The 22,274-nt window shown below is 47.2% G+C and overlaps 1 protein-coding gene across 2 annotated transcripts in view; it reads right to left on the reverse strand.

The window, feature by feature from the left end:
• USP43 (ubiquitin specific peptidase 43) overlaps positions 1–22,274 on the reverse strand; it is an 89,361-nt gene that overhangs the window by 21,575 nt on the left and 45,512 nt on the right. For both annotated transcript variants that reach the window (XM_028717163.2, XM_028717162.2), the window contains 4 exons: positions 12,824–12,916; positions 11,939–12,074; positions 11,401–11,545; positions 2,823–2,985 (listed from right to left, as the gene is read on the reverse strand). In XM_028717163.2, coding sequence (XP_028572996.2) covers positions 2,823–2,985; positions 11,401–11,545; positions 11,939–12,074; positions 12,824–12,916 — 537 coding nt within the window. The remainder of the gene's footprint in view (positions 1–2,822; positions 2,986–11,400; positions 11,546–11,938; positions 12,075–12,823; positions 12,917–22,274) is intronic.

Here is a 22,274-nt window from a genome sequence, read left to right on the forward strand (position 1 = left end):
TCGGTTTTGCAAGAGGGGTAAACTAAGAGGTAAACGTACTATGAGAAATCTATGCAAATAAATGATCTTGCGTGGGTCTCTGGCATAATACTCGACCAGTTCCCCAGTGTTCTAGAAAATCTTGTTTGGCCATTTCCAAAGCAGATTACAAACTTGGCATGCTAGTCACCTGTGAGATATAAAAACAGGTGGGCTGGATAACCTGGAAATGCTTCAAGTCATCTATTGCCAATCAAAATGTCATGTCTGGAAATTTTGCATTTTATGGCAGATATTTGCTCAGGACTTTCATCATTCTCATCAGGTGTGATCAGATCTTGTACTCCACAGTCTACTATGAAATGGGCGGGAAGGAGTTGAACAAATTTAGGCTGAGGGCAGGCGGGCTTAGGGACTATGCAAATCGACTAAATGGAAAGCTAAATCTTATTTCCACTTCAAAGCCAAGATAATTGTTTGAGGGAAAGCCTAGGCTGGCCGGAGAGTCTGCATGAAAGATTTGGGGCAGGCAAGTCTTCTACTGTAAAGGCTAACTTTCTTTGGCAAAATATTTTCTTTTTGAGTTAAAAAACCCAAAAAAAACTCCACATAGCCCATTACTAGTTCTGCAACTAAAGGCAAATGAAACTTGGTCTCATATATCCCTCCCAGGAGCAGAAAAAAGTGTGTGTATTTTTCTGCTTTCTTTATTTTCCATGCTAAAACTATTTTGCTTGTTTTGAAAGTATTTTATTTATTACTTTATGAATCTAAACATATTTGACCTAGGGATTCAAGAGACTGCACTTTTTGATCTGAACTGCTTGATCCCATGCTCTTAAAGGTTCCCCAGGCTGAAAGTTGACAGCTGGGCACTCAAAACTCTGGTGGTGCCAGCGTAACTCTCAGCCAGACTTGACAGATTGGAACTCCAGGCTCCTTTGGTCAGCTTGCAGAACTCAAAAGACTGAGTCTCCTAAGAGCTACAAAGAGAATTAATGGAAATGATAGGAAGAGAAGCCAGGAAAACCTTTCTCCCTTCAAAATCAAATAAGGGGGGGAAACAAGCAAACCACTTGATCTATTGGAGACATATACCCTCCAGTTCCAGTTTAGGGTGGCTAGTCACACATTGCCAAAAAAGGGCTGGAGAATGCATCTCCAGAAGAGGTTTGCATACACAAATTTACATTTCTAAATGCAAATTCAGAAATGATTACTATTAATTTAAACAGAAATGCAACATAATGGGCAAGACAATGTACTCAAAGCTCATGTTTTCCCCCAAAGAATTCTGGTAACTGTAGTTACTGTAGGGGTGCTGGAAACTGTAGCTTTCTGAGTGGAAAACAACTCCCAGGATTCCTTGGGGAGAAGACATGTGCTTTAAATGTATGGCGTGTGCACAAGTGACCTGTTTGCCTGCTTAATCTGCTATCCAGCTGCTAACTGTTGATGGGCAACTTCAAGACCTCTGCTGCCCCATCTTAAGGTTCCTGTAAAATAGATGACCCTTCAAAGAGAAGACCGCCCGCCCCCCCATATAGAGGACTGTCCTCTGAAAAAATAGGAGACATAGCTACCATCACCACCCATTTGCTGCAACGTGACAGAACCAAAAGTGTAGATTCAAGTAAGTTCCTGCTACCTTCTCCTCCAATGCATCTTATAAGCTCTTTTCTTGTTCTGACAACTATCAGTACCCCATTTCCTGAGCCCTGCAATCTGTGTGTGCTGTTTGGCTGAATAAATGGGGTACAAAAAGGACAGGCAAAAGTTCTAGGAATCAAGCCATATAGTTCTTGTCCCTGCAAAAGCACTTGAGTTGGGAGGAGGGGAGAGGGAGACATGCTAGGCCTGCCTACGTAACACGGAAATATTGCTAGATAAATTGCCCTCCATAAAGCTCAGCATGTTACAAGCCGTTTCCCAGCCGATGACTGGTTTATTAGCCACTGCAAGCATGCAGAGCGTTACTTAATGACATTTGGGATGTGCAATGTGAATTCATTACCCGCCTACAGTGCTTTTGCATCCAATCGCCCTCCCGCAAGCTCCTCGCAGCCATCAGTGGCTGCTAAACCGAGTGCAGCTCTTCCCCCCCCCACCTCCATCCACATCTCCAGCATGGGAAAGAAATGGGCTTTTGAAGGAACAAGTGGCACACCGGGCAGAACACCGCTGCAGGCCAAATGGTCCAAAGCGCAGCTCAGGACACTCGATGGTTGTTTCTCCAGACCCGCTGCACAGCTTGATTTGGCTGAAGCGACAGCGCTCCCATTCCAAGCCCCTTCGTCACCAAGTGGAGACAATTAACTTGCCACTAGGCTTGCTTTATCAGAGCTTAACATTAATGTTACACAGCCCAGATGTTGTGCCAAATGACACAAAGGAAACTGCTCTTAACAAGCCCAGCTGCTGCTTCTGTGATTGCTTCCGGCTTTTTCAGAGCTGCTAATCAGCAAGCTGGGATCTAGAAGACAAAAAAAAAAAAAGCAACGAACTAACTCCCAAGCTCAAAGTCCCATCCCTCTGAAAAGGCCTCTGCAAGCCTGAGAGTAACAGGGAATGGCCAACAGGTCAAGTGCCCATTTCAGGAAAGGCACCTAAGAAACTGTGTTATGCTGCGTCAGACCATTGGTCCATCTAGCTCAGGTATTGTCCACCCTGACTGGCAGTGGTCCTCCAGGGTTTCAGACAGGGAGTCTCTCCTAGCCCTACCTGGTGATGCTAGGAATTGAACCTGGGATCTTTGGCATGCAAAGCTGAAGCTCTGCCACTGAGCCACAGTGGCAGAACTCTTAACCGTTCTAGCATGAGCTTCCCTGCTGGGCAGGACTTACCGCACGGCCTGCTGCCCTGCCCCAGCCACATTACAGACAAGGAGCAGGATCCTGCCCCCTCCGCCATGGTGCAGGAACTCCGATGAAATGGCCCCGTTATGAGCCAAGCGCTGGCCTTCGGGCTCAGAAGAGTTGGGAGAGGATGGGAGGCTGTGGGGACAACCTGGGAAAAGGAAAGAATAACGCACATCAGTAAATCCCCAAGGCATCCCTCTCCTCTACTGGACAACTACTTTGGGAATGGCTTAAAGAAGAACATAGGAAGAGCTGATGGGTCAGGCCAATGGTCCATCTAGCCCAGCATCCTAGAGCAGCATCTGGGAAGCCTGCAAGAAGGACCTGCACACAATTGCGCTCTGCCTACCTGCGAATCCCAGAAACTGGTACTCAGAAGCATAGCTGCCTTCAGGGCATAGCCATCATGGCTGCTATCCATGGATAACCCAACCCTCCATGAATTTGTGCAATGTTCTTTTAAAGCCATCAAAGTTGGTGGCGATCAGCTTCTCCTGGGGGAGTGAGTTCCATGGTTTAACTATGAGCTTTTAACATCATTCAGGTATACTGAGCCAAGGCCGTTTAAAGGTCAGCACCAACACTTTGAATTGTGCTCAGAAATGTGCTGGGAGCCAGTGAAGATCCTTTAGGACAGGTGTTATGTGGTCCCGGCAGCTACTCTCAGTCACCAGTCTAGCTGCTGCATTGTGGATTAGCTGCAGTTTCCAAGTCACTTTCAAATGTAGCCCCATGCAGAGCGCAATGCAGTAGCCCAAGCAGGAGATAACCAGAGTATGTACCACTCTGGCGAGACAGTGTGCCGGTAGGTAGGATTTCAGCCAGCATATCAGATGGAGCTGGTAGGCAGCCGCCCTGGACACAGAATTAACCTGCACTTCCAAGAACAGGTGTGAGTCCAAAATGACCCCCAGGCTGGTACTTTGGGGGCACAGTTACCCCATGCAGGACCAGGGAGTCCTCCACACCCGCCCGCCTCCTGTCCCCAGAAACAGTACTTCTTTCTTGTCATGATTCCACCTCAATCCAATAACACCCATCCATCCTCCAACTGCCTCCAGACAATCACATAGGACATTCACTGCCTTTACTGGTTCTGATTTAAAAGACAGGTAGAGCTGGGTATCACCTGCATATTGGTGAACACTCAACCCCAACCCCCTGATGATCTCCCCCAATGGCTTCATATAGATGTTGAAAACAATTTGGGAGAGGATGGAGCCCCAAGCCACCCCACAAGTGAGCGCCCAGGGGTCCAAACACTCATCCCCACACGCCACCTTCTGGACATGGCCCAGGAGGAAGGAGTGGAACCACTGCATAACAGTGCCCCCAGCTCCCTCCCACCCCCATACCATGGTAAATAAAACCCATGAGAGGTTCAGGGTTGGGGGGAAGCTTCCTAATTATAATAGATAGCAAGGGAATACGATGACTCGAGATTTGCGGGCTCTCAATTTCCAGAACTTTCATAGAAAATCTAGACACAGATCATCCGAAATTCATAAGATATAGGACATATTGCCTTAGAACAAAGGTTTGACAAAATGATTCAGATTAATCCCTTCCAGATCTGTGATTCCGCAAGGAAGAATAAATATTAACACTTTCAACAAGTTGGTGTCTATTATCACCAGCAATAAACGCTCACGCATAATCAGTCCAATCTGCACCTCCAATTTGCAACTCGATCTGTCCACCTCCCCAGATCTGGGCTGCGCAATTCATCAAAACCACCTGGCAACAGGGCTGTCCAAAAGGCAGGATTGCCATGAACTTCATCTCCCACATCTGCGTGCGCTGTCTCCTCTGATGTTTTTCAATTAAGGCCTCTTGTTTAGCCCGGAGAGGCAATAAATCACTGCCACGGCACTTTGTCTCCAGTTTTCCTTCTCATTTTGCATATAAAGCTAATCCATCCCAAAATGCAGCCATAAGTGCCAAGGCTCAGCTCATCCCCAATCTCCTCTCAGCACCTGGCTTCTTCCCCACCAAACTGCCCTCTTGAAGCCTCAGCCTTGCAAAGTCCATATCCTGTATACCTGAAGGAGCGTCTCCACCCCAATCATTCAGCCCGGACACTGAGATCCAGCACTGAGGGCCTTCTGGCGGCTCCCTCACTGCGAGAAGTGAGGTTACAGGGAACCAGGCAGAGGGCCTTCTCGGTAGTGGCGCCCGCCCTGTGGAACGCCCTCCCTTCAGATGTGAAGGAAATAAACAGCTATCATCTTTAAAAGACATCTGAAGATAGCCCTGTTTAGGGAAGTTTTTAATATTTAATGCTGTATTGTTTTTAACACTTGATTGGGAGCTGCCCAGAGTGGCTGGGGAGGCTCAGCCAGATGGGCGGGGTATAAATGGTGAATTATTATTATTATTATTATTATTATTATTATTATTATTATTATTATCCAGGGAAGTATCTCAGAATTCACAGCTGCGGGATTCTCAAATCGGACCTGACCCCACCCCCACTCACCTCCCCCCCTTTTCTTCCTAATGTCTCAACAAACAAAACTGATCTGTAAAAAAATGTTACTTGGAAAGAGAGAGAGAGAGAGAGAGAGAGAGAGAGAGAGAGAGAGAGAGAGAGAGAGAGAGATTACACATACTTTTGTAAACCAAGAAAATCTTTAATAAAAATACATTAAAAAAAATATTGGGATGAACCTGGAAGTCATGTTTGGCTCATTTATCAAATCAACAGAATGAGGCAGCAATGCACTTTCTGGCCTGTGGCTCCACCTCAGGCTGAAGGCAGGAGTTACATGTTTGAATGCTCCCCCCGCACACACACACACACACAGAAACAGACTCAAACACCTGTCATGTATGATCTAGTTGAGATCCCTGTGTTGCAGGGGGTTGACTAGATGACCCTCAGGGTCCCTTTCCAACTCTACAATTCTGTGACTCTATGAATCTACAAAGAGCAGGTGGAAGCATGCCGAATATTTATTATTGTTTCCCCCCAAAACTTCTGGGTTTCTTTAGAAGAGGCACCATCGTTCCCCTTTGCCTCTCTTTTCTTTTCTCGTTCTTTACGGGCTTTTACCCTCGGCTACACCCTCCTGCCACTCCAGGATTCACAACACCTCCCAGCTCCCTGACTTGGAGCTCTTTGGATCTCTAGTGGCATTTTACAGACTGTAAAACCAATTTATCTCGATTCAGAGCCTGACCTTTTGAAGCACGGATGGCTTGGCTGCCTGCCAGGTCCATGGGAGGCTAAAAATAACTTCTTGTATTAGTCACAAAACAGAGATGGGTCCCCTTTTGGCAACGCACTAATTATAAAACGGTATTGATCACAGGTCTGCCGTGCGGAGGATGGAGCAAGCTTGTTTTCTCCTGCTCCGGAGGCTAGGACCCAAACCCGTGGATTCAAAGTTACAAGGAAGGAGATTACGACTAAACATCAGGAAGAACTGACTGACAGTAAGAGCTGTTTGACAATGGACAGAGGTGGTGGAGTCTCTTTCCTTGGAGGTTTTCAAGCAGAGGAGGGGTGGCCTTCTGTGACCTAGGATGATCTACTTGAGATCATTGCATTGCAGGGGACTGGACCATATGACCCTCTAGTCACTTCCAATACTACAGTTCTACAATCCAAGTGAGTCTCTAGAGCAGCCTTTCTCAACCTGTGGGTCCCCAGATGTTGTTGGACTACAACTCCCATCACCTCTAGCTAGCAAGGCCAGAACTCAGGGATGATGGGAGTTGTAATCCAACAACATCTGGGGACCCACAGGTTGAGAACCGCTGCTCTAGAGCAACAACATCAGGAGTTCCCAAAAATCGTTGTCCCTAAAAGGTACCCAAAGTACACAGCATATTAGCAGCAGCATGAGTCCACCTGTGTCATTTCAGTCAAACACTAGGGACCCAGTGACCCGCCCATCAACCCCAGCCAGCGGTCAGGAATTATGGGAGTTGTAATCCAACAAGACCCTTGCCGTAGAGTTTGGCTGAGCTGGCACAGGTGGCTGCCACTACCTTCCAATGCCTAGGGGAATCTTCCAGGGACTGTGGTGTGTGTGTGTGTGTGTGTGTGTGTGTGTGTGTGTGTTTGGAGATGCTTCATGTTGTTGCTCTACAGCAGACATGGGCAAACTTGGCTCTCCAGATGTTTTGGGACTACAACTCTCACCATCCCTAGCTAACAGGGCCAGTGGTCAGGAATGGGGGGAATTGTAGCCCCTAAACATCTGGAGGGCCGAGTTTGCCTATACCTGCTCTACAGACTCACTACCTGTTTTGCAATTAATTTTGCAATTAATGTGTTTGCAGGAGGGGATCTGTCTCTTTGTTGTTGTTTTTCCCAGGTACGCCTGCCTGAGCTTGCACAGTAGTCATGGAACTAGAAGAAGGTAAGATGAGCCTGCTGACCAGACAAGTGCTTATGGGAAGGCTGCAAGCTGGAGATGAATGCACAAACACCTGCAATTCCCAACAACTGGTACTGTATGGGAGCAGGCAACTTCTGAAAGTGGAGGTGGAACTCTAGGGCTTTTCACCTTCTTTGAGACACCTGCCAATGGGAGGTGGAGTCCAACATCATTCTCAGTCCCATCTTAGGCCTGCCACCTCTCTTTCATCTGCCTGCTAATAAGTGGAATGAAAGCAACTGCAAATAGCCAAATCACGTCTGTTTCCATTTCAGCTACGTTAAGGGAGACATTTTCCCCATGGGCTTTTTTTTCCTGAATGGTTCGACATAGCTGCATTAACGCTACAAACCTCAACCATTTTCAGTGTTTCAAGCTTAAACTGAGAAACCTTGGAATGCTGTGCAGGAGAGGGTATGGGCATATCTTTTCCCGCTGTACATCATGAACTAGTTCACAGTACAACATTCCCCAAATGCCTGAAAGGCAGAGGCAGAACATCCTAGTAAAGCAGGCTTAGGAGCAGATAGCAGCTTCCCCCAACCTGGTGCTCTCCAAATGGCCATGCTTGGGGGGGGGAGGTATCTGGAGGACCCAGGTTGAGAAAGTTGGTCTGTGCCTATCCTGTAACAAGTGTTCCTAATCATATATATATATATATATATATATATATATATATATATATATATATGCCAGGAAAGCAAAGAAACCAACAAACAAATATACAATCAAATAAACAAACCATAAATTGACAGACAGTAGCAACATATCAAACCGATCCATTCTTAAAGAAATCAGCCCTGAGTGCTCACTGGAAGGACAGATCCTGAAGCTGAGGCTCCAATACTTTGGCCACCTCATGAGAAGAGAAGACTCCCTGGAAAAGACCCTGATGTTGGGAAAGATGGAGGGCACAAGGAGAAGGGGAGGACAGAGGATGAGGTGGTTGGACAGTGTTCTCGAAGCTACCAGCATGAGTTTGACCAAACTACCAGAGGCAGTGAAAGACAGGAGTGCCTGGCATGCTCCGGTCCATGGGGTCACGAAGAGTCGGACACGACTAAACGACTAAACAACAACGAAGCAATATATGAAACAACACAATTCTTATAACTAACATCCTTTGTACTCCCAATGATGTGAACAGTTGTAAAACTTGTAAAACAAGAAATTAAAAATGACTTCCAATTAGTCTCACTGTACTTTATTTGTTGATTATCTTATACAGCAGTGTTACATATTTCTTATATAGTTTCTGTTAACTTCCCTATGAACTTATATTTATACAATGCAAGGTTCAGTCTAATTCTGCCAAGAAGTTTCCTTTTATACCATAATTTTTTAAGTATTCTTTTTTTTTTACAAGTGTTCCTAATCTAATGCTGCCTTTAACCTGGATTATAGTTTGTAGTCCAAATTGTGCTTCCTAGCGCATGAAACTGATAACATCAAGGTTGCAGGTTCAATCCCCATAATTTCCTGCATTGCAGGGGATTGACTAGATGATCCTCAAGGTCCCTTCCAACTCTACAATTCTATGATTCTGTGATTCATATTGGTAACAAGTTAGGACGCGGGGAACAAAGCATACTAAAATGTAAGAGTTTTTTCTGATAAAATATGACCTTGCATATTTGGTGCAAAAGAAAAAGAAAAGAAAAGAAAACCCAACTGCATACAGAACAATACGCACCGGTTACTCATTGCAAAATATCAGCTTGTTGTACTTTATTTATCTTTTGCCACAACAAGGAATCATGAAGAATAGAACAGATGGGAAGTGGGGGTGGAGAGGGGGCGAAATAGCTGCAGCAAACAAACACTGGGAGAAAAGAAAAGCTCTAGTGAACTGTGGTGTCTCCCAGCACTGAAACACTCAGAAAAATTAACAGGTTTATCAAGTGTTTGCAAGGGGGTTACGTGATGTCATTGATTTACTGAGCATTCATTTCTTATTTGTTTGCAGGGAAGTTAGACAACATGCCATACAACTTTTATCCTACACTTCCCAGTGTATTTTTCTACCACTTTGCTTATTACAAAAAGGTCCCATCTGGGGGAGTAAGGCAGTTTGCTTTAAGAGCACCATATTACCATTCATTCATCAACCTGATTAATCAACATGAATTTCCTGGTACATGACCTGAATCCCACCTGAAAATAGCAATGGTCTGGAAGCATCCTTTGAGCAATTCACTATTCAGAAATCACCTTTCCCAAATGGCCCAGGGCCACCTCTGAATGCATGTGTGGAGCTACTTTTGTGAATGCACCTATGTATCAAACTCGCCTTGTATGCAGAAGTTTAATGCCTCCTGGTGAAACCTTGCAGCCTCCATGATGCGCAAAGTTTCCCAAGTTGGCAAAGGGACGTGCTTTCAAACAACTCTGAGATGACCCTAGCAGACGAGGGCTATACCACACGTGCTCTCCAGACACCCTCAAAAAGAAGGAACCGAAGAACACACTTATTGCAGGAAAGCAGGAGCAGGAAAGCTTTCACTGCATCAGTTTCAACAACACCCACTTGTGTGTTCAATGCTAAACCACTTGAAACCTCTCAGAAGGAAATCAGGCCAGGAGGCTGAGAAACAGGACCAAGGGCATGGGAGAGGTTCCTGGGCTGAACAATGCATCAGCATCCACCCAATTCTTCTCAGAAGCAGCTGTCCCATTTTGTCAGTTCAGACCTGGTCCCGGCAACTGCGTCTCAGCCTTACAGGTGCATCACCTCTTCACAGTCTGCCAGAGCCAGCCGAAAGCCAAACAAAGAGCAGACTCAAGAAAAAATGCCAGCGGAGGCGGAGAAGGTCCTCTGACTCTGCAGGGAAAAGGTATTTCCCAGAGGCCTCATGATGCAATCACAAGACTGTAGATCTTAATAAGAGGCCGTTAAAGTGACAGAGTCTCGGCGCCCCTAAAGCCCACTCATTCTGAGGCTATTTGCTGTGACTGTGGCTAATCTGTGCTGGCTGGAGGAGACAAGGGCAGGCTGATGGATAGAGCCAGTCTTCAGTTAAAAGTTACTGGCCTCCTTGTGATCCCATCAAGCCAGGAAAACTCTCTCCTCTTGCATCGGGCGTCTCTTCCGCCTCCTCCTTTCCTTCACGCTGGCTTCTGAATGCTGCTGTGCAAAGCATCCCAACCTTCACAACAGATACTACATTCTTAACAAGTGCCCAGCTCTGAGGCTGATACTTTTGGCAGCAGTATCTTTGCTTGGTCACTGAATAAAGGAGCATCCTGTCCGTCACACATGATTGTTGCATAGCCGCCTGGCTTTCTCAAGGCCATGCTAGACATGGGCATTAGCAGATCGGTGTGTTTAAACCTGGATCTGCTGCCATGGCCAAGAACGTGGGTGGGGGAGATGGGTGCCCCTGTTTGAGGAATAAAATGGATGTGTGGGTGAGAGAAGCTCTTCTCTCAATTTATACCCCCACAGCCCCTCTCCCTTACCCCTTGTCTTCCAGCTGGGGGGTCCCACTACTGGAAGTGACTCGAGCAGGGAGAAAGGCAGCAAGCTGGGAGGATGAAAGGAAACAGGCCTCTGAGGAAAGCCCTCCCCCCCCCTTAAATTAGTCTCCTCCACAAACGGCTTCCTGTATTATTGCATACCCTGCAACATTCTGGGAGGGCAAAGCAGGACACCCACCCACCCTCACCCACCCAATCTCCACTCACCTTTGCCCTTGTCCACCTGCTCTCTGCTCACCCTTGCCCACCTGCCCACCAGCCACATGAATTCACATGAACCCTGGGGAGAAGGCAGAGCCCAGGGCACCTTCAAAGCCAACGGGGCCATCCCACATAAAACAGGGCACTTGGCAGGTATGTTACTGCAGCAATCTGGATTTAAGAACACAGCTCTGTTGATATTTGGTTTGGCCCTCAGGCCGAGCACAATATGGAATTGGCAGGGGGGATAAATACTCAGTGGAGGGAATTATTATTTTCTTCAACTTTTCACCATTTGATACAAAAGTACCTGAAGCTCTGAGTGCCAGACACCTCCATGTGGAGAGGGGGAAGAGAGGAGCCAGCTGGACAAGAGCAGGAGAGGGGCCCAGGGGCCTGGGGATGAAGAAGAACATGGCCGCCTCTCCAGAGCTTATTTGACAGGCATTTTGAGAGGGACATTCAGAAGGCGTTCCAGCCGCCACAGCAGGACACACCTGAGAGGCGGGAAGAGTTGGCCCTGCTGAAGGAGAGAGGAGCCTGGAAAGCGTAGACGTTGTCACCCTCTGCGATGGTGTTCAGGTCCTCATCGTCCGAGAAGGAGCACCGGAATCCTGACTGGCCCAGCTCAGCCAGGATCACCTGCAGCAGCAGAGTGAAATGGTCAGGGCCTTGCAAGGCTTGAGGACATAGGCAGTATATGAGAAAGGAAAACCTCCTGGGCTTATACAGTGGTACCTCGGGTTACAGTTGCTTCAGGTTACAGTCGCTTCAGGTTACAGACTCCGCTAACCCAGAAATAGTACCTCAGGTTAAGAACTTTGCTTCAGGATAAGAAAAGAAATTGTGCGGCGGCGGCAGTGCAGCAGCAGCGGGAGGCCCCATTAGCTAAAGTGGTGCTTCAGGTTAAGAACAGTTTCAGGTTAAGAACGGAACTCCAGAATTAATTAAGTTCTTAACCAGAGGTACCACTGTATGCAGTTCGCAGGGAACAAGGGCAGCCAGAGCATGGGGGCAGGAACAAGTCTGGCTTACCTGGTCAGGTGAAATCTTGCCTTCCTCTGCCACCATTTCCCTCAGCTTTGCCACGGTGCTGAGGAGAGGCACAGCCAGGCCCACACGCACAAATCGCTGGCTCTTGGATTGGAAGACAAGGGTGACGTTCAAAGGCCTGGAGGGAAAGGGGCCAGGAAAGGGAACTTAGAATGGTGCAGCAAAATGGCCACCAAATGGAAGTCCTGCCCCACCCTGGTGAGCTACAGGGTGCATCCAGAGCCCTGGGACCCATATAAATAATAAAATTATTATTAGTTCTGAAGGCAGCCCTGAACAGTGAAGTTTTTAATGTTTGGGCTTCCCAAAGTAGATCTCAGGGTTCTAGTAAACAAAAAACAAAAAAGCCTAACAACAAAGTAGATCCTACAAGCCTGAGGTCTGCCCATGCCTGCTTTAGATACACTCGTCTCTTCTCTCCTGCATGCAATCCTCTGTCTTCCTTTGCTCCAGCAACAGCCGACAAATCGGAGCTGCCTACCAGAGGCCTGGGTAAGCCCTCTAGCTATTAAAGAAAATATGGCACCAAGCATCAGCCACGGCAAGCAGAGCTGGGAGCGCCATTGCTGGAAGTTGGTGGCTGGCTGTGACTGCAAGTTTTTAGCTGGAGGGGAAAGTCATTACTGGCTCATCTGCAGTCTGCACAGGACAGACTCTGCATGCATTCCTGCACCATCAGAAAAGAGATGTCAGAGGAGTCTAGTTAGCTCCGCATTTGGGAGTGAAACTACCCACTGGGGTGGAGGAACAACAGACTCATCTGTGGATCAAAAACAGATAAATGTGAATAATGTAGATTAATCTACAGAGAGCGAGTGAAGATTGAGCAGGTGGGTGGGTCTATAGAATTTAACTTGGCTCACATACCTGGTCTGGCGCAAAGGGATGGGCAATGAGATGCACAGGAAGGGATCAAAGGTGTTGCTCTGCTTTAGGCAGTGAGGGCAAGTCAAGGAGGACCTAGAAAGGGAGGGAGAAAAACATTGTCAGATCCCATGTCAAGGGATAACTACACCAGTGAAAATGTAGGGCTGACCTCACGTTTTGTATTCTAGGAGTCTGAAGCTCATATCTGGCCTCAAGGCTTAAAAGGAGAACTTGTGGAATGCAGAATAACTAAGGTCCTAGGAGGTCACCCCTTGTCAAATTTACCCGTTAACAACTTGGAAATAAACACTGCTGAGGTCCATGAGACTTGCTTCCCAGTAAATTTGTTTAGATTTACCATTTTAATCTCACAGGTACAGTTGCCTTGCTCCAGCCAAAGGGCTGTTCAGGGGGCCCCTTGTTCTACAAAAAGAGGGTTGAGTCAGTAGACTCCCCCAGAAGAATGACCACAAGGAAGATCTGCACCCAGGCTATGAGTATTATCAAAAGCAGCATGATACTGAAGTCACTTTGAGGAGCTTAAGATCAGACAGTTAATAGTTCTAAATTTGTATCCCTGTAAATTGACTTGCCATAAATGAATGCACTCTTCCCTGTCCCCCGGGCAACAACATTTTTGGTTACTACACTCATGCTCATCCTCTATGTCACTGTGACCAGTTCCATGCCACAACCGGCGATTCTTTTATCTACAGGGTAGATACTACAAACATTTTTGGTTACTACACTCATGCTCATCCTCTATGTCACTGTGACCAGTTCCATGCCACAACCGGCGATTCTTTTATCTACTGGGTAGATACTACAAAATATTTCGAAGCTCTTATCGCTGAATGAAACTTTTCTCTCCCATAGTTGCCCTGGGGTGGGAACATGTTTTACACACATGCTGGAAAACAAAGCTGACCCCTCAGCTCACATCCAACACTGAGTTCACTGTAATAACCAAATCACATTTTGTTCATCCAGCATAGTGTCGCTTCCTGACACTTGTTTGTAGCCTCATAGCGCCAGATCCGTTTCTGTGATGGAGACACAAGATGATTTGTGGCTGACTGAAGCAATCCCCTTGATGCATATCAATATATACCCTTGGTTTCAAAGAACAGATAAAAGACCAAAGCTACAATACTGCGAGCAGGGCTCATCCCTGCTCTTTCTAGGCACAGGTCCACCCTTTAAAGCTCCAAGTCAGAGTGGTTATTTTTTGCCCCACTGCTTTCCCCAAGAAAACTGCTCTTTAATGCTGAATCAGAACAAACGGCAATTTGTGCTGTTTGCTCCAATTCAGCAGTAAAGAGTGGGTTTTCCACAAGTAGCCCTCCACCTAGCAGGGCTAGCCCATTCCACCAGAAGCAGACTTATTTCCTCAGCAGTGAACAGAGCCGATCATCAGAAGTGAGACCAGCTTTTAATGAGATTGGCTCAGTGGTGCAAGTCCTAGCCAGTTAATGGGATTGCACCTAACAAGATTACCTGGGAGTTCAGGCTCCAGTATGTGACATAAAAATAAAAGATTCCCCAAAAGGAAGAAGTGAGGGTTAGACTCAACGTGCAGGGCTGAATCCATTCTAGAAAGGAAAACAATCAGCTACTCCTTAATAATAGAAAGTTATCTTCACCTATGTGGATACTTCAGGTAAGTCCCTTTTTCATCAGTGGTGCAGTCTCACTTAAAGATACAGGTGCGCTTTCAGAAGGACGCAGGTAACACCCTTCATCATATCATGCCACCCAAAAGCACTACTGCATCTGCTTTTCTGTAGCACAGTTTTGCTAAATGTGTACCAGAAATGACCCAAAACACCCCCTTTGGACATGCATTTGTAGGCATGGAGGCACCGTGCATTACACAACATAGGATTTGGCATGGTATCCACATTCAGTTAGACCAATCCATTGCACTAAACAGAGTTCTAGCAGATACATGTACAAGGCTCAGCTCTTGTACCTGTGAAGGAACAAAAATGGAGAAGGTGTTTGAATGCTTGGCCTCCCCCCATCGAGAAACTGCAGCCAACATCTCGAGACTAATGGCCAAACTAAATGTGACAGGAGATCAGATTGGCCAATGGATTTTTCTTTGTTATAAGGTGTTGCAGGGGAGAAGGAAAGATTTGGATCAAGGGCACAGCACTGGGAGACAGTCTAACCCCCTACTACCGCCATCATTTACATTTAAATCTGCCCTCTAGGAAGCTGGTATTTGTTATGGAGGGGTGGGGAGTCAGGTATTGTGTAGCAGGAGCCGCTTTCCTCAGTACTTAAAGCTTGCCCTATCTCCTTCTTTGCAGCTACCCTTGAAACATTATTTTAAAAGACACCGAGTCCTATTTTTATCTGCATTCTTTTGCTCCCACTCACTTTCACACAACCACACTGCATGCACTAGCAGTCTGACTTTGCCAAGGTGAAACCATCAGGAGAAGCAGACCACCTCCCCTCCCTCCAGAATTTGACATCTGGTGCACTATTTGGCCTCCTATATCATCATCACCAGGGGACGCGGGTGGCGCTGTGGGTAAAAGCCTCAGTGCCTAGGGCTTGCCGATCGAAAGGTCGGCGGTTCGAATCCCCGCTGCAGGGTGCGCTCCCGTTGCTCGGTCCCAGCGCCTGCAAACCTAGCAGTTCGAAAGCACCCCCAGGTACAAGTAGATAAATAGGGACCACTTTCTAGCGGGAAGGTAAACGGCGTTTCCGTGTGCGGCTCTGGCTTGCCAGAGCAGCGATGTCACGCTGGCCACGTGACCCGGAAGTGTCTTCGGACAGCGCTGGCCCCCGGCCTCTTGAGTGAGATGGGCGCACAACCCCAGAGTCTGGCAAGACTGGCCCGTATGGGCAGGGGTACCTTTACCTTTACCTTTATCATCATCACCACCATCATCATTTAATTAATAAGGTACACAGCTCAGTCAATAGAGCATCTTAATCTCAGGGCCATGGGTTCAAGCCCACGCTGCGGGGGGGGGGGGGGGATTCCTGCATTGCAAAGGATTGGACTAGATGGGCCTTGTGGTCCCTGCCGACTCTGCAATTCTATGATTCTATAAGGCCAAAGGCCCATCTGGTCCACTAATGTTCTCAACAGTGGCCTACCAGATTCCTGTGGGAAGCTTACAAGCAGAACCTGAGTGCAATAGCACTTTCCTCACTTGCGATTCCCAGCATGTCAGAGGCATGGTGTCTCTGATCCTGGAGTTAACACATAACCATCAAGATAGCCTTACCCCAATGAATGTGCTTAATCCCCTTTTAATGCTGTCAAAGGCAGCAGCCATCATTACACCGTGTGATAGCAAATTCCATAGCTTAACTGTAAGAAGAGTCCTGGTGGATAAGATCAAAGGGGGGAATGGATGTCTCTGATTGCAGTAGGACTCCATGTTCTCTCTCACACACACATTTAAGGAAAGGCCTCAATATCGGAGAGCCGGAACAGATTTCCCACGGAAGAAAGGCTGAAGTATTGGGGGAGGGATTCGTTTAGAAAATGCCTGAAGGGGGGAAATGGGACTGAGGTTTACAAAATTATGCATGGAAAGAGAAACAGAGAGGGAGAGAGATCCATCTCCCCCCCCCTTCTGCCATAATACTAGAAGTTGCGATCACACAACGATTCTGATGAAGGGGTAGATTTAGGACGGACAAAAGAAAGTACTGTTTTCACACAGCTAATGGAATTTGCCACCAGAAAGATGTGGGGACGGGGCGCTACCTTAGATGTCTTCGAAAGAGGATTAGACAAATTCGCAGAGGGGGAATCGGTCTGTCAGTGACTATTGACCGTAATAGCTCAACCCCAAGCTCAGAGGCAGTTGCTGAGCGGGCGGCGGGGTGGCGGGGGGAGGTCAAAGAACAGAAGAGGGTTGTTCCCTTTGTATCTGGGCTGCGCAGAAGCATCTGGCTGAGCACTGTGGGAAAGAGGATTCTGTGCTAGGAGGAACTTCAGAGTGATCCAGCGGGGCTCTCTTTACCTTCCCTGATCACAGTGCCAGAATACAAGAATGGCTATCAGTGGCGCTGTGGCGGCTCCCCCCCACCCCCCACCCCCAAAGACCACGCATGAGTAAGAAACCCTGGCAAACTCAATCTCCCACCTGCTGCCATTCCCGCTCAGGTACCAAGTTTTGAAGAAGTACTCTATCCAAGCTCCGCAGGGATATTATATATATTTAATGGAAATAGCCAGTTCACCTCCCGAGCTCTCGCTCTGACGTCCTCCCCCCCCCCCTCAAACGCGCGCACACACTCGCGTCCTAAATTAAAGTCAAGCCAAACTCCGAGCCCTACTTTTTCCATTCCTTCACCAGCCAGCTCAGAGCGGAGCAGCACTGCACCGTTAATAGATCGTTTGCATATAGACAGGCTTTGACGCACAGATCTGAGGTTGGCAGGCTGAAAATGAAAGCAGCCCTTTTTAATAAGCATTAATGGGAAAGGGATTAATTGGGGAGTGGAGAACCGCTTGGCATGCCTGGCGTGTCTCTCTCTGCCAACCAACACGATGGGAAAGGGGGCCTTTGGGGGGCACATGGGGTTAGGCTGGGTGTGGGGGAGGCTGGCTCAGCGAGGAGAGATCTAAAGCTCTTCTTCTGCTTCACTGCAGAAGGTGGATGGAATCTTAATACTGCCTCAGATACCGTGGAAATTGCAACCACCACATGTAGGCGCCATCGGAGAATAGATTTGCAGCAATTTTTTATGATGTGGTCCGGAGCAAAACCACAGAGCCTCTGCTGACCAAGGGTGCAGTTGTGTTGACTATTTAAGGAGTCCCGGGCGCTCCTTTTTATTTTTAATGAAAACCTAAACTTCTTTCGGGACACGGGTGGCGCTGTGGGTTAAAGCCTCAGCGCCTAGGACTTGCCGATCGAAAGGTCGGCGGTTCGAATCCCCGCGGCGGGGTGCGCTCCCGTTGCTCGGTCCCAGCGCCTGCCAACCTAGCAGTTCGAAAGCACCCCCGGGTGCAAGTAGATAAATAGGGACCGCTCACCAGCGGGAAGGTAAACGGCGTTCCGTGTGCTGCGCTGGCTCGCCAGATGCAGCTTTGTCACGCTGGCCACGTGACCCGGAAGTGTCTGCGGACAGCGCTGGCCCCCGGCTTATAGAGTGAGATGGGCGCACAACCCTAGAGTCTGTCAAGACTGGCCCGTATGGGCAGGGGTACCTTTAAACTTCTTTCAATTTTGGAAACCGATAAAACGTGTGCATTTGTTCATTTCTCTTCCGCAATAATTGTTCAGCTCCACTAGGCACATGGAAGGGCATGAAGATATAAAGAGTAATGACACCCTGTTGCTTCCTAGCTGCCTGTCCTTCCCTCGCACACCAACCTGCCTCCCTGGCTTCTGAGATTACACCAACCATTGCCCACAAAAATAATTAAACTCACCTTCATTGCCATAAGGGCTAGAAACCTGCCCGCCCCCCTCTCTCTGCAAATCTCAGGCTACTGAATTTAATGCTCCTTGCAGAGCACACACAAAACCATGGTGTATATATACACACAGCACAGGCAGAACCCCACGTAGAGCAACTGCCCTGCACTTCTATTAGTTTTTGTGATGGCTCACGCTAGGAAATAAAGCCCGCCAAAATGAGACTTCTCCAGAGCTCAGGAAGGGGCCAGTTCTGTCACACGGGGCCATTTCAATTTCCTGCCGGAAAGGCTGTTTTTGTTCACAGGATGCAAGCTGGGAAGTGGCGTGCGGCATGCAAAGCAACGCAGGGTGGGGTGAGGGTGCCTTTTTCTCTGAGCGCATTTCCAGGTGGAAATGCTTGCTTGCATGGATATCAGCCGGGGAAAGTAAGGTGCTGGAAAAATGGCTTCCTGGAGCCTAGCGTGTGCCCCTGTGGCGGCGTTTGCCTAGCTACCACCATGCCAGCCACCCTTTCAAACACTACAACGGGTTGCCATGGAGATGGCTGCAATGTCACACAGCGGAGCAAAGCAGTGCAAGCCTGAGACTTGGGAATGAACATGGGGGATTGGGGGGCTGGCCTCTCCTATCTCCCACCTCTGCTCCTCCAGAATGGGGAATGAGGTTAATGCAAATTCCCCACCTCATAGGAAGCAATAGCTGCAAGGCGCCACTGTAGCAGGGTGTCAACGGCCCTGGGAACACCTCTGTTGGGCTGAGGGTGTGACAAGTGAACTAGTTATTATCTGATTATTAGCAAAATATCTGTCATTATGAGGGAAGGGAGGGAAGGTTTGTGCATTGCCAGGATCTGTGGGGGAATACAGATGTCTACTCTGTGGAGCTCCTTAGCAGTAGAGGTTTGGCAAAAACCATTCCTGGAATGTGAAAACTCTATTATTTAGACAGTCCTTCACAATCTGCATTTCTCTTTTTAACCAACCAATATCTATTCATGCTTTGGATTATGTTTCACGCATACTTCTACGGATTTTATATTTTTGTGTGATATATTTTACAAAAGGGCAGATTATAATATTTAAATAAATATAAGTCGCTTGCCAACTAGGCAAAAATACAGAGCACACATTACAGTGGGCCACACAATCACTCACACACCCAAGCACTGTTCAGTGTGCGATGAGATAAGCTCTTCCACTCACCCCAACAGTGTACGCAGAACTGGATGTCTTGAGCAGGCAACATGCAAACAGATGTAGCCTTCATTTCCTTCCCCCTGAGATATCTTTATGAGGAAGATCACTTTTGGGTCATCCACCACTGAACGAGTTTTAACACAAGTCACGTGTTCAAATGTGACACTCTCTATCCTCTGCCAGATGACACTTGCCCAGATTTTAAAATGCAACGGAAACCACCTTGGACAGCGCAATCTGTGGCCCCAACTAACACAAGGCATTCTGCAGATCTGGTGATGGGCGGTTTGCCAACTAAGTGACAGGTAGAACCAGCAATAATGGATGGGCCACTCAGACAGATGGAGCATCTGACTTTGCTCCAGTTCCATTGGCAGGGGGAGATCTCCCATAATGATTGCTTTTGCCCCTGAAATGGCACCATTGCTGTCGACACAGACTTCCAAGGGTTGTTTTTTTTTTTTTGTATATGGCGTGGAGTTCAACTGAGGCCATCCTCCAGAAGGCACCACTGAGAAAACTTGCTTCATTTAGTTCTCTCCCTACATAAGGTCCTCTAAGCACAAGCTGTAGAGGTCCACATGCACTGGAATAAATTTAACTTTGCAATCTCTAAGCCACTTTACTCTACTAAAGCCTGTTTGACACGCTCCGGCCCCTTAATGCAGCAGCCTTTTTGGTTAACAGCTGTCAGCTTCATTCTGGCTCCACAAGTGTCACTGGCTCCACCAGCTTGCGTGCCACACAGAGGACAAGTCCAGGTGTCATCAATCTAATTCCATGAAGATTTTGCCGGCATCTGAGATTTCCTTATTTTCTAAGCACAACTCATCTCAAAGGGCTCTTAACCTTTCCAAAACCCACTTTCTGCTTGCTGGTTGTTTCAAGGCACCTCTGTTCTCCAAATATAACAAAGCAATGCAGATGTGGTTCAGGAATAGGGATGACCAAGCCTTATTCTATGGACCAAAAAGCCCAGCTGATGCACTTCAAAACTCATAAAACTGGAGCCAAGCCAGGATATGTTTCCATATTTTCACACAAGCTCTGGCAGCACTGCACAATACTCAAAGGAAAATACTGGCCTGAAGATCTGTGGTGCTAGCTAACAGCAGCTGCTCCAGTTTTGGTCATGCTGTGATAGCAGCTGTTGATCCTATCACAGGTACTAGATAACAGCATCATAGCTGTTTCTCTTCCTACCTCATTGGTAAAGACTGGAGTCTCTCCAAATAAAGACTGGATGTGTATGTCCAATTCTCCAGGAAACAATGGGGTTTTGTTGGCAAGAAAATATCCAAACACATAGAATTCTATGTGCGGCAGAACAAATAGGCTTAACAAGCAAACACAGAAAAGCATGAGAGATAGCCAGGATACACAAGTGAAAGTGCTTCTTCACACAATGCAAAAATAATTAAAGAATGTGTGGCCATGCAACTAGTGAGTGCAACAGGGATGGGGAAACTGCAGACCTCCAAATGTTGTTAGACTACAGCTTCCATCATCCCTGACCACTGGACAGGCAGGCTGGGGTTGATGTGAGCTGGAGTCCAACAACATCTAGAGGGCACTAGGTTCCCTATTCATCTTGTAGATGGCTTTTAAAAATTAAATAAATTCATGAATGAATTTCATAATTATCAGTGGATAGGAGCAATAATAGTTTTATGGAACGTCTGCATTCAGAGACAGAGTATCACTGAATGCCAATTGCTAGAAGCAGGTGAGAACAATGCCCGACTGGTGTGCATCCCAGAGGCATCTCGTTCATCATTGTGAGAAGTGGGTTACTAGAGTAGATGAACCTTTGGTCTGATTTAGCTCAGTTCCTCTTATGGAAAACCTACTCAGCAGCTTAGAGGCAAAGCAGCAAAACAATTCTTCCTATCTCTGTTCTGTCTTGACTTATTCAACACTTTTATGTGCGCTTTTGCTTTTCTGAATACTACCCGGAAAAACAAAGGGGCAGAAACCAGTGCAAAGACACCCACTAGTACAATGTGGATTCCTCCTCTCCACCCAAAATCCACTCTAGGGGGTTTAGAGAACCCCCAGAGCAACACAGGTGTGTGTGTGTGTGTGTGTGTGTGTGTGTGTGTGTGTGTGAAATCATTCCATTGGACAAGCAGAAATGCTCACACTGATGGAAGGATCATATTCGCACAATGCTTAATTCCACCTGAAGTTTGTAACAGGGCAAAGTCGAATTCAGATTTAGCAATTATCACATTTGGAGCCCGCCACAATATACCTGTTCAAGGCTCCCTGGCTGCAGAATGTGCACAGATCAGAAGAAGCAATATAGACAGGGCTCTCCTTGAATGAATGCATGTAGATCAGGGGCAGAATTTGTTACCTCCAAACCTATGCATGTTCAGCAGCCACATGATAAAGGAAAGCATGAGTGAGACTGAAATGTCTGTTGCAACAGTGTCTCCAAATTTCTTAATAAACATTCAGAAATTCAGAACCCGCTCCTGGATATTTTGTAAATTCAGAGATACGTACCTTGCTTGTAGTACCTCTGCTGGCCTGATTGGGCACCTGGGCCACAGCAGTGGGAATAATATAGCTAATTCAATTTGAGCCCAAGTTTTTGAAGCAAGTCAAGTTCACAGTTGGCTGAGTTGGCTAGAATTCCAGATTCCAGGGCTTGGAGTTTGGTTTTCTACTCTGCCCTTCAGAGTAGAAACAGCAGCAGCAGCAACAATGGGTGTTGTGGTGCCTTAAAGATTAACAAGTGCAAACGTGCCAAAGACCTCTAATCCTCTAGAAGTGATCCAGAAGCCCTGTGCCTTCAGGTTCCTTGCCATCCCTTCTCAAGCAGAAGATGGAAAGACCACATGGGGG

The sequence above is a fragment of the Podarcis muralis genome, chromosome 2 (genome assembly GCF_964188315.1).
Source record: "Podarcis muralis chromosome 2, rPodMur119.hap1.1, whole genome shotgun sequence".
Classification (NCBI taxonomy): Eukaryota; Metazoa; Chordata; class Lepidosauria; order Squamata; family Lacertidae; genus Podarcis; species Podarcis muralis.